The 13,852-nt window shown below is 36.2% G+C and overlaps 1 protein-coding gene across 3 annotated transcripts in view; it reads right to left on the minus strand.

Moving 5' to 3' along the window:
• Window positions 1–2,648: 2,648 nt before the first annotated feature.
• Window positions 2,649–13,852, minus strand: part of LOC122574151 — a 141,279-nt gene continuing 130,075 nt past the window's right edge. For all 3 annotated transcript variants that reach the window (XM_043741377.1, XM_043741378.1, XM_043741379.1), the window contains 2 exons: window positions 8,869–9,138; window positions 2,649–6,768 (listed from right to left, as the gene is read on the minus strand). In XM_043741377.1, coding sequence (XP_043597312.1) covers window positions 6,652–6,768; window positions 8,869–9,138 — 387 coding nt within the window. In that variant the 3' untranslated portion in view covers window positions 2,649–6,651. The remainder of the gene's footprint in view (window positions 6,769–8,868; window positions 9,139–13,852) is intronic.

The raw sequence follows: 13,852 nt of genomic DNA on the forward strand, positions 1-13,852 counted from the left end.
ATTAATAAGGAAAGAGGGTTCAATGAATTTAACATTATATTTTGTAATATAAAAATTATACTCTGATTAAGTGAGTCATACAGTAAGAATAAGCAAAGAGATTTGCTGTTCAAATAGCAATAGCTATTGCATTGTAAAATCAATAAAAATGGATATTCCTAATCTTAACACTACTACAGTCAAATATTTCCAATCCCAAAATCACTAAAAAAAAAAATATTATCTCGAATTCCTGACATTAAGATAAATAAGTCCCAATAGACGGCAAATTTCCGCTAAGACGATAATGTTGCAATTTTAACTTCTTCGTTTTTCGTGATTTCAACCCCTAAGTTTAATGTAACATAGCAGTTCAGCAAAAGTAAGAAACCATATACCCAAGATATCCTTTCGCTGCATCAAAGCCATGTTCCCGAGCACCATGTTCCGCGGTAGAGAAAATTCAAATGGAATCAGCCAGCCCTCTCTGTCCCCGTGCATAATTTCGCGGACGTCCTCGCGGACGTATCGACGCCTACCTGGACCACGTAGCAGCCGTAACTCAGTTTCGAAATGGATTGCCTCCGAGGAATACTTTATGCGTGCTACACGTCATTCCAGCCGGCTGCTCGATCCATGGCTGTTCGATGGCACGAGATACGAGGACAAGGATCTTAGGTATTCTACGTATCGTACAGAACGACTGCATCGAGGTGCTACGCATACTATCGAACCTGTTTCGCGATAGATAAAGATCGAGACGAGGTGAGAGAAGAAAGGAAGAGAAGTACAACCCCTGTTTCACGACCCACCGGAAGAAACTGCGAGCAGCAGGTCTACGGATAATCATATAAGGATGACTAGAGCCGTTGGAGGTGACTGGGTATCAACTTTTGATCCTGCAGTATCTTGTACGACCACCCCCTTTCCAAAGAGAGCGACTCGGTATTCAAACGGATCTAACTCGATATAAGCGGTGCTCCCTAAGGCACCCTTCTACAACGACGAAGAGGACACCGATCCATCCACCTACACCGTTTCCTCAACCACTCGCACTCGGTACTTCCAAGAAATAAGAGTATCCTCTCGCTCGATCGACGAATTCAATTTGCATCCTGGCTTCTATTTACCGCCTGCCTTTAGTGTCGTTTACTATCGGTGTCTCTGTCATTGGATTGAGTGGTCTTCGAGTTGAGCATAAAATGCTTACCGATACGCTTTAAGATAGATAGAATATGATGGAGACGTTGTGGAAGGAAATAAATTGTTGTAGTTATGGGGAAACATTTTTTTCGATAAGAATTGTAAGATGATTATTAGGAATGCATGTAGGTAATTACATTTTTGTAAAATGATAGACATATAATAGAATAGGATATTCATGATGAATTTTAGAGTAAAAATTGGCATTGTATATACGAGTTAATTTTGTGCTATTATTAAGTAGTATGAGAGAAGAGACCATAATATACTTTAAGTTTAGGGATTAAATGTAATGCGACTCTTACAAATTGCACATTGATATAAGAACACTCTGCGTCATCGTTCAGAAAGGAAGATTCCTTCTTGAACGTCGGCTCAACAGGAAACTATTTGAATTACAGATTCCTACTTTAATATGAAAGGGTAACATTTTCTAGTCTGTAAAGTTCTACTAAAAACTATTCATTATTGACTAAGGATAGGATACACGCGAATAAAAGACCGGACTTTGTATTCCAGGTTCTAAAATACCATCCTGCCAAAAAAATCACCGATATGCTATAGAATGGACGTGACATTTATGACCTACCGACGTCTTGCTGTTTTACCGACATTATTACTAAGAACCTTTGTATCTACCGCTTCTCCGTATTTGATACCCAAGATTCAGGTATATGAACGCGAATCCTGTTGTCACCTCTGATATCAGTAGCCATCAAAGAGAAAATTGCATCTCTATGTAAGCCAGCCTCTCCTTTACAGTAATAAATAGGATATGAAAGGGCCTGTATCAATGGGTCTTGCGTCCTCATTTCTTCATTGCGAAATCTCTCGTGCGTTACTATTTCCATTGCGTTATCAATTCTTAGAAATCTTATATGCTACGAGATATACTAATATAATACGATGGTATATAATACGAAGTTTTTGAATATAAGTATCGTCATGCTTATTATAGAGAAGGTAGAATCTCTAGAGACAAACGTTGCCTCAGAAATTAATGCGATTTCGCTTCTTGTCCAATCCCGCGGAAAGTACAATACAACCGATTAACGTATGCCCGAATCTACTCGTCCTCGAGAACTTTAGAAGCATAGACGGTCCGCCATACGACATAAATCTTAAGCGACGCCAAGCGTTATTCTATTTTTGTACCTCCTGCGTTTATCTCGTCGGTCGATGATATCATCATTTGTAAGTTTAAAATATGTTACTATCTGCTGGCATAGGAAATTGCATCTATAACAACCGATGGTACAACAGCTAATGGTGTCAAAAATTGTGTATCTTTTAAAGATATTTGTTAAAAGTAAAATTGCAACTAATGAGATTCATAGATCTATCCAGTGTGTTATAACAGAATTATAAGTATGTTACAAGCAAATTTTATACTATGTATTAGACTTAAGAAATTATATTATATATTTAATAAAGGAATGTGGTAAATAAAATGAGCATGATTTATATTTTATCGTATTTTAATAGTAGTCATATCCAAGAGTACGCCGCTGCGTGTTGCAAGAATCATTCTCGTCTTAATTACGGCTTACATTACTATAAAACGATTAGAAGCCACGTATTATTTTCCCCCATCTTTTTATTTTTAAGATTACATCATTTGCAAGGGTTTCACGCATTTCTCTCAAATATCCTTGGGAAAAAGATTGCTTAATTGCTCTTTTACTTTCGTCGATGAGAGAAAACCAATTCGACGATCGCGGGAAACGAACGACCTAGAATGTCGATTGGCTGTTTGAATTCAACTGGAAGAGAGGCGGAAATGCGAGGTTTCTCAAGTAACAAGAACGACTTTGAAAAAAGTGAAACAGATCTCAACAACTTTGAATTACTAACTGCTTTAACAAGTAACGATACTTGTGAATTAAACTTACAACAAATCTGTCATTTCTTCGACGCTCTTCCGTTCGTAACTAGTTGATCAAAAATCGTTTAATTCCCTTCTATCTACACGTAACAACGTCGTGATAATATTTCTGATTATACAAACGTGACTATACAACTATCTTCTTCGAGTAGACAAAATGAACTCGTATTATGAACGAAAAACTATTTTAAAAGTCTTCTTCCGTTCGTGAACAATACACGAAACAATTCGACGAAAAAATGGCAGCGATAAAAAAGTTGAAAGCTCTCCACAAACGTAGCGGGATCATGGATCAGTAAAATGTGACAGGCTTTCATCTCTACGACAGCTTGTCTCGTTGTAAAAAGAAAGCAATCGTGGCTGAAACTTTTTCATTTCAGCTCATCCTCGTTTACGGTAACGTAATAAAACACGTAGAAGCTTAGGACTCGTCGCTGGAGCTGTATAAAACTTGATCAAATTGTTTCAAGTTCAGTGAGATATTTTTACGATTAATGTATATCAGGTCATTTTATAAGCAATACGTTCTTTTTTAAATTTTGGTGTATGAGCAGCGTCAAAATTAGAATAACATATGAATGTATGATGTTTAACTCAAAAACAATTATACACAGAATATTATTTATGTAATAATATAATTATACCTGAAAGAAAAAGAAGTAAATTTCAAATGCTTCTTCAATGCAATGTTAATATGATTTTGATATATCCTGCGTTAGCTCAGTCGGTAACAAATCAGTCATGTATTTCCCGTCACTTTTCTCATTCTCAGATACTTGCAATCTTTCTATGAAGTTTTCTATTCCCCTTTTATAAAACTTTCATGGCGAGTTCTATTATATTAAACTCGACTCTTAGGAAGATCACATTACTTATAAAATGGTCGAATATATCATCTTCTTTTTATTGAATCTATTTTTGTTTTATCAAAGATTCGACATGCCTCTTCCTTTCTATCTAAAAGAGGAAGCACGATGCGTTTAACATGCTTAAAGATTTGTAAAGTTTGGTAAAATTTGCGAATATTCAGCCCTATCATGTCGTTTCTTTCCTTAACTCGTAATCTATCGGATAAGTTAAGAAGAGATTTCGATAGCGAACCACTAAGCTTACGAGCGTCGCACGATTAAATTTTAATTTGGCACTTGCATTCTTAAACGTGATTTTTTCTCTCATCTTGTTTCACTCATCTTTGACGCGGATTTAGATATACGTAAGTAAATACATGTTCTTGTTTCCTTTCTTCTTTTTCTTATAAAGAAACACTCAAGAAAGTGTCCAGCCCTTTTTACAATATCTCTCCTTCGTATATTCGTTCTTTTTGATTTCTTTCAGTCCATCTATGATTTTACGTAACTCAGGCCTAGCTTCGTTTATCGTTACGTCGCTTATACTTAGTCACGATTCTCGTGTGTTACGTCGACTGTCGCAAATAAAACTTTGCCTCTTTTCTTCTTACTTTACAATTAAAATTGCGAACGAAACCTTGGCAGGAAATTGTAAACACTCTTTACGTTATTTTATTCGTAGTTATACACGCCAGAAAGTTTCACGTCACGTTGTAGGAAATAGACGTGAGTTTTTTAATAACGTTTACGACACTACAGGCAGACAGAATAAACCGTAATTTTGTTAGCTGAACGGCGAAGTTTGAAGAAGAAACTTCTGAACGTCATTAAAATTAACGATGCTCTCTCATCGGCGAGAATCGCAAACGGCAGTCGACGTGTTTAAATAACTTAAACGCGGAACACTTAACGAAAAGCATCGGTTTCAGAAATCTTATTCACACAGATATATATGTTCGACGCATACGTATCGATCTTTGCACGTATATAAATTCTAAGTATCAACGCGTTACGCTTCTTCCTTTAGTAGTGTTTTTCCTTCTATTTCTGGTTTTCATTTTTTTTTTACTTTAATCATCTTTTAGCTTTTCCTTAGTTTTGCTTGTTTGCGAGCTCATAAACGTTCAACAACCCTATATACCCTACTAGACTTAATCGAATAAGTATAATAATAAAACGTGTAGTAAATATAATATGTATGTATACACGTATATGTGTATAATATATATATATATATATATATTTATATATTATATATTATATATTACATATATATATATAATCCTCATATATCGCGTACGTCGACAAACGATTTAAATTGTACCTAATAAACGTCTCAATCACGTTACACCTTGCGACTAGATCGAAATTTATTATTAATATTAGTATTATTATTAGGGTTATCGTTCATTAAATATTAATTATTATTATTTATTTTTAGTATCGTTATCGCTAATTAATATAGAAATTTGGCGCATTTTTTTTTATATCATTTGGCATGTGTATCGTTTCGCGACGATAAATAAATTCGTCGAATTTGAGCCAGACGAGCATATTGTATTTTTTCGATATATACCATTTATTATATATTTTATTTCTCTTTCCTCCGCACGCGCGCACAGAAATTTTTGCTCGAAATTTAAGATATTTTTATTCGGTATCGATGACAATATATATAGAAATATTTAATAATAAAAACGTGAAACGATGAATTTCGATTTTTTAGATTTATCTCTTTTTTTTTTTTGTATGTTTGTTTGTTATCTCGATATTTGTTTCCATCAATTTTTAGCAGCCAGGCGCGATTACCGGCAAACTGTTGTACATTCAGGGGGCATATTTTGTACATAGATATTCCTAGATACGTAATAACGTAAGCCTGCGTTATTATCTTTTTCTTCGTTTCATATAAAAAGAGGAGAAACAATCGGAGCAGTGACTTATTCCGTTACGATGTATTGTCCACAAATTATATATTTATCGTTCGCGGTGGTTGTGTCTCGTTTTCTTTTTTTTTTTCTTTTTTTCTTTTATTATCGTTATAATTAATATCGTGTTCCATCGAGAGGAGAACGATGATCGAATGAATCACATGAGATCGCGTTTTTCAAGTCGGAAACCCCTGCTCTTCGCTTGTGTTAAGTACGATCGAAACTTCGTGTCTGTTACTAGCAAGTAAACTCTTAACGATTTTACGATTGAACGCAATTGAAACATACAAAATCTTAGGGTTATTAACACGTCGTTTCACCATATAATATAATATAACGTTAGCGTTTCCTGTACACGTACATACATACAATCGATTACAATCTATTATATCGCCGAAGAACTTAATGAACGCAATATCAGACGTTGGAAGAAGACGCGTGAACATTTTCAGAAGCATATCGATGAGAATCAAGACCTTGGTGCAGATTTTCGGCGCGTTGAGAGTTTTTCGTCTTCCTTTTACGAAATTATTTAACGAAATGATCGAAAAACCAGTGTTTAAGATTCAGCTCTTTATATACTCGTTTCTATTTTCTAATTCACGCGATCTTCTCGTTTTGAGAGTTTTCAGAGATCAAAGTACAGGTGTTAAACGTACACGCTGTACACGTTCAAGTACACGCGTTCCCACTTTGCTCTGAATTCAGCGTTCCCGATGGATCCTCGACACCTCGATGATTTCCGTTTCGTCAGATGGCAGAACAGGCGGATGTAAAGTCGTACTCGAAACGCGATATTCAGCTGCTACTGTATGGAACACGTCAATGGATGTGACAAAGCGTGGTCCAGCAGGATGGGCGTGCCTGCAGCCAATTCCGTTCTCGCATCGCCGAAATCTTCGTCGCAGTCGAAATAATTACTCTGGAAAAGAGACGAATAATGTTTCATCATGATAAAAAAGTTGATATTTTTTAGTGGATTATGTTCTTTGAATTTAGTTGGAAAACGTGTGTTTGCAAGTGACAAAGTAATTTGCAAAAGAAAAGAAAAAAATACAAAAAATAGAAAAGGGTGAACTTTGGCGGTGAGAAATTTTTGGTACAACGAGATCTTCATTATTTACATTAATTAGTTACAAACAGGATAGCTGAATTTTTTGGACAATGTTACTTAACAAATCTAAAATATAGATAATTACATATTGTTCACATAAAAAATGATAATTTATTGGATTGTTAAATATTATCTGAAACATTAAATATTATCGCTTAGATAGGATATGCTTGAATAATAAATCTTCTACTGTATTGAACTTCCGAGGTCAAAGCTTCTTGCCATTAAATTTCCGAGGCTAAAGCTCTTCGACGTTAAATTTCCGAGGTTCGATCTTTGCGACATTCAATTTCCCAGGTCAAAGTTTTTTCAACTTTTAGCCTATAAGTTCAAAGCTTTTCGTTATCGAGTAATTCGAGGTGGCGAGCTTTCCGACATTAAGCTTTCTAACCGAAAGGGCTTTAGCTGTGTAGTTAAGCTAACCATTAAAAGGTCGAAGGGTCTAGCCTCGGAGGTGCACGCAAAAGAAAATATTTAACCTTGGAAGTTCAATGCCAACCAGCGTCGGCCTTGGAAAGCAATCTCAATGTGAAAATTCTCTGACCGTAAATGCTCGAAAATACACAGTTTGCTTTGTCACGAGCTGAGAAATACGCGAACTAAAAAAAAAAGCTAACAGTCTCATTAACGTCTCCGTATATGTATATTCTATCGCGAGTAAAAATAGAGGAAGAAATTTCTCTCGTTAGTTATTCCGAGATTCCATAAACAAGCTCGCACACCTTGCGAAATTTCTGGTGGAATGAAAATTGTAGTAGGTTAACCGATACGCAATGAAATTTTTAATTAAATTCAGACGCCAAGTTTCCACGTTGCATTTTCTTTCATTGGCTTTCCGAAACGAGAACACCAGCTGATCGCGGTCGCGCAAGCGGAAAACTGGGGCAAAGAAATATTTACGCGTTTGGTCGAGAAAATGGCTAATCAATGGAAACCGCTTCGCCTCGGCTATAATTGGTACACCGGGGGCTTTAGGCAATTAGTTCTAAAATCGAGACAATATCCTCTTAATTTCCAAGATTATACTCTCTGACTCGCGCTAATTGCACGCGTCGCGTGAGTGAGTTCGTGAATGGATGCAATTACGCGTTGTAATTTCAACCATTTCGTAAAAAGAATTAGAGGAAACTGAACTTTTATTTGGAATTTTTGTAGCTGAAGAGATACCATCATATTATAAAAATTTTTATATTAACGAATAAAACGAATAATAACTTATAACAAATTAAAAGAAATTTCTGTTTTTGCATTTTTTCCTTTCACTTTTTACATTACGTGATATATTTTACTTTAATAAATTGTTACCTAACTAAACAATAAATGTGTCTACTTCCAATGAAACCGGTCTCGAATTTTAGTGCATTGTACTTTCTTTACAAAACCATACAAGAGGATATTTTCCTATTATTAACTATTAATACAAAAGACGTTTTTTTTATGACTATGAAAGAAGCTAATCCTGAAAAGGTTAAAGAAATATAAATTCATGTACAATGGAAAAATATCGTCGAATTTATATAGCAATTTGGAGTATCACTTTTATTACGAAAGAGTGTTATAGTGATCCTGAAATTGACCGCTGTAATGGAGCACGTACGAACATTAGTTCAGAGTTAAAATATTTTACTACCGTCTAAATGTACTTTAGGAGATATATGTAATCTTGACATAAATGCTTTAATCAAATAGTATAATTTTTATCATTATAACTAGAATGATATCTCGTTATGATCACATTTGTGGAAACTAAAAATTAGTTGGATTTCTTAAAAAAAAAATTCTATAAAATTTTCTGACCTCCACATACGAGATAATTGTTATTGTTTGATTCGTAAATTTCGTAACTTTCTCACGTTACGGATACACATTTTATTATAGTAAAAACATGTAAAACATATGTGTATTTACCTGACAATCGATGCATGGGCAGCTATCGGTCAACGAACAGGTAAGACCAAGAATCTCGACAGCTTCTTTGTACAGTTCCGCGCTCGATTTCCGTTGCCTTGGTGGTGTGGTCGGCGCACTGACTGTACCCGATGGTCTTCTGCCTCTCTTCAGCCTCGAAGAGGACTCTCGAGACAAGGAGGAGGTCGACGTCGATCCTCTCCGCCGATTGTCACTGGTGAGCAACGCTCGTCCCGCCGGCGAGGCGAACAGTTGCAGCATGTCCATGTCCTGCAGTCAAATATTATCAATTAGTCCTACAAATGAAATATTCTAATCATTGAAGATATGAAAGTTGATCTTAAGACGATAGAAGAGTCATGAATTTTCAAAGAATCTTTTTAGGAGTTTTATAACCACAGTAACCACATCAGCATAGGAAATGTGTATATATGAGATCGTGAATAAATTCGTGAAGAATAAAAATTTTCTGCAGAGCAATTTTTCTCCTGAAGCATTATTTTCTCATATAAAGTCGCCCATGTACTCCGGCGCGTTTATTGTCATAGTTACGAGTAGGGACACAGAAAAGTACTTTTCAATACCAAGATATATCGGAATTTCTATATGCATCTACATATACGTTTCATGTTTCCAACATAAATTTCGAATATACTACTATTTTATCTCTTCAAAATTTTATTCACATTATCCTTCTTTATATATATTTCTGCATCGAAGCGCGTATAAAATAAATATCGTTTGTATGAAAGTTTCCTGCCTTATATCGCCATTTTTTTCCACAAAAATACTGTATCTCAGTCTTCTTTCTTTTGGAATCGTTAAGAACATGCAGGTAATTTTGGCAATATTAATGTTGTATCTTATCGAAACCGAAATATAATTTTCGTCAAACTCCTTTGATCCAATATTTTTTAGGCATTGTTACACTATTTTATTTCCAAAATCTTACTCGTAATGTTTTTCCCTGTACATTTATTTATATTGAACCGAGTATAAAATAAATATCTTTACAATTATTTGTTGATTTATGTTACCCGATTTCTTGCAACATCTGAACCGTTTAAGTAAGCAATTAAACAGGTAAATTGGTCGTTCACTAAAGCCTTGACAAAATCCTTAATCATTGTTGAGCATTCTTAACTTCAAAGGGTCGCATCAATAAACTCGAAGGGGTTGATTGGCTTTTGTTAAGAGTGGTCGTGCTCCTTTTTGCTCGTCTGCATCGTTGACTCTCGTTAGTCTACTACGATGGAAGTTGTTCGGTTGCCCCGGAAGGGCATTATTCTCTTAACGAGGTAAGACGTACCCGCAAGTACCTCCTCCTCTTTTCTGCTGTCTCGTTCGTTTCATATTGGCAAGAAACTCTTTGAGACTTTTCCACCCGCGAACACGCCCCACGGGCGAAAGGGATTTTTCTAACGATGCCACGAAGAGCGTCGTCACGCCGAAAGTTCCGTGTCCCTTTTCCCCTTTTTTCTACCTGACACTGGGAAAAAGAAGCGCCCAAAAGAAATTCTCTGCTTCTCCAGTGTATTATCAAAGAGGAATGCGACAAGCTGTCCGCGAGTATTCTTGTCCTTTTGAATTCTTTGACGCATCGGATGGTTCGAGGCGATTAGTTTTACGAGAAAATGTACCAAAGATACTCCCTTTTCGAAAGATATTTCTTTAAGAAATTAGAATAAATGTGGGAGATACTTTAAGTTTTGAATTTGTGTTGTATATCGTAAAATTTGCAATATTCATCTATTTGTCGTAAATTATTTGGCCCCTCTAAATCGCCAAAAAGATTTAAGGTGTCAGTGAACTTGTTAGCTACATTAGATAATCTAGTGACACCAGTTGTCCAAACAGGGAGGTATATGGTTGATATTATGCACGTTAACATATGTATAATATATTAGTATTAGCAAGAATCGTTAGACAGTAAATATATCCATCAAGTATCCTGTGAAAGTAAATCAAATCAGTGGTAGTACTCATATGATCCAAACTTCATATTTATTGCAATATTCGTACAGTATTAAAATGGTTATAGTAGGTCTTTTTATTATTATTATTTAATTTGTACTTTACAAATTTGTAGGTAGCTTGTCCGTTTGCATCGTTGCACTGTTTTAAGCTGTCTCTTGGTGCTTGGCCCGTGGAAAATCTTACCAGGAAGCCTAAGGCTTTCTTTGTTGAGCATATTTCCCGGGTCGTGCGATCGGAAAAGAATAATGACGAATCACTTTGTTACGTCCGGTGACTCTCTATACAAACCAGGCCCCATACCGCGTCCAAGATGGCTGCCAGATATCTAAACACTTTTATTGCGGTCCCTCAATAATCTTAAAGTTCTATCATAAATTTTCGCATTTTCATAGTTAAGGTCCTTGAGACCAAAAAAGTATGTTTTTAGTTGCAGTGTTCTTTAGATTCATTGTCCATTCCGAGAAAACATGGGAAAACGCTTTTCCTATGTACAATGCCACCCACGGGCAAGCTTTGGGGGCGACCAGCACCCTTCCTTACCCACCAGCCTTTTTCTTATCCAATTAGAAGCAATGACCGTTGCCCTCACTTTCCCGGCCAAAATTGCCATCAACGAATCCGATGGTCCCGTGCGTTAGACACACCCATCAATAGCTTTCCTCCGCAACAACATCGTCACCGAACTTCACTGGTTTTTCATACTTAGATCAATCACCATCTCTTGAATGGTTTTCCGCACTATTTACACTTCGCTGAAAATACATCTACACGCACTACGCGTAACTATTTATATCTACAAAGTTGTTGGAATAAAGTGCACATTTTAAATTGTTAACCAAGTGTTATCATCAGTCCAACCACCTCTATTATCCTAACCGAAATAGGGAATCGACCAATTCGTGGCGTCGATTATCAAACCGTAACGAGATTTTACGACTCTCGTTGGTGCGCTTCTTCGCGATCGCGTCTCTCCGCGAACGGTCGAACACATTTAGATCACCAATAAAGTTAATAAAAAAAGGTGAGTGTCCAGAAGGAAATACTACAGAGTTGTAAAAGAGAAATGTATGACATTGCATTTTCTAATATTGAGAAAAGATTTGTTCTGGGTATACGAATCGTTAATAATTGAATTTTCTGCTAATTTTCTTATTAACGTGATATTAATACTTTAAATGTCAAAGAACTTTTTTCACAGTTTTTAAGATGACAGAATTCTTATTTTTTTTTTTCTTCAATGTTCATGTGTGATGTTATACTTTTTTTTTCTATCGTGAAAATTTTTACACATAATGGATTCGATGGTTGCTACTTACTACCAAGGGATGCTGCCCTTAAGGAAAATCAGCTGAGAAATATAAAGCAGCTACGGTAAGTCAGATCAAGAAAGGGTAACGTGTGCCCTGGTTTTTGTTCAATTCGTTAATTAGCGTCGGTCCAAAGGTGCTCGCGTAGTTCTTCCACTAATTTCCACCTCGAGCTTCCATTGAAATTAGAAATTACAGCCACTTTAAACCGTTTTGGCGCCAAATGAAAGGAATCTGTGCAATTTTCTGCGCAAAGAACGGCATCGAAAAATTCGACTCGCGGTTTATAACACGCTGAAAACCGTGGTAACACCTTGCAGAGTTCAAGCCTTTGTTCTCGATAAACGTGCAGGCTGGTTGATTGGAATTTTGCGACGAGAGGCAAGCGTGCTTAATTATCGACGGCAGATCATTAAAAATCCACCTCCTGGTTGCCGCAACGCGGCACTGTACAAACGATCGTGAGTCACGGTACTACAACGCGAATGCAGGAGCCGTTTCGCTGGAAGAAAATAATTGGAATGATCATGACCTCATGTGCGAAGGAATTCGTCGAGGAAGACGCGGTGGTACTTCTATGCGTCGCGGTAATTTGAATGACCCGTTAAGAAAATTCAGTGACTCATGAAAATATTACTCACCTAATCTAAAAGTACTCCTCCTTTTCCGTCTCATGGAAATTTCTTACGATTTCCAGAAAATTTAGAAATAAAAGATAATAATATGAAATTGATGAAATTTTACTTTCCAATAATTGGGAAAAATTTATTAAGAATAATAAAATAGTGTGACTAGGGTGATGCGTATTTTCGAGATTTGGAGTGACCGTTAGTTTGACTCGCACATCTCCCTTTTTTGGGAAAGTCTGAAGTGTCTGCCTCCCCGAGCTGTAAACCTTACGACGCGGTCATCATTAAGAGACTAAAAAACACCTAAGACTAAAAAGCGCCGATGGGTTTGGGCATGGGTAAACAACTGACAATACCAGAGGATATGCACCTCCGATACAGGTAAACCAAAGAAAACCCACGGACGGAAAGTCAGGATATACGGACGAGACGGAGCTGCTGGTGGAGAGAACAGCTACATCTTAGGACAGTTTTCATCAGAGTGTCGTACCGTTCGTTTGAGATTCCACCATATTCAGTCTCAACAAAGTCGTACAACCGTCGTGATCAGAACGTCAAACTTCTCGTGTATACTGAAAGTGCAAATAGTGTATCAAACGATACTAACACTCGATATATTCAATTTACCTCTACCTTGTGTGTTAACTCATTGAAAGTTCGCGATATCAACCGATCGGTTGAACCTGACCGATCGTTATTTAGTTGAGAATTAGCGACAACATATAGAATTTTATTTTGGCGAACAATACACAAAATAACGAAATTAGATAATTTTGCGTTAAATTAGATGAAAGTCATTTTAATTAAATGTACAAAAATTCAGGTATATTCGGTTAACAGGAAAACTCCATTTATCTGAATAGTTATATGTATAATGGAAGTTCATATAAGAGGACTTCGCCAATTTTCTTCACTACCTATTATTTCTCGTTCACATAGTAAGAGCTCACATTCAGATAAGTGGATTCATGCAGCAAAAGCTCAGTTGATAGAGGATTAAATAAAATTCCGTTCGAATAAATGGAGTTCAGATAAATGGAGTTCTAACATACTTGAAAAATTTGTATACAA

The sequence above is a fragment of the Bombus pyrosoma genome, linkage group LG13, assembly GCF_014825855.1.
Source record: "Bombus pyrosoma isolate SC7728 linkage group LG13, ASM1482585v1, whole genome shotgun sequence".
NCBI classification, from domain to species: Eukaryota; Metazoa; Arthropoda; class Insecta; order Hymenoptera; family Apidae; genus Bombus; species Bombus pyrosoma.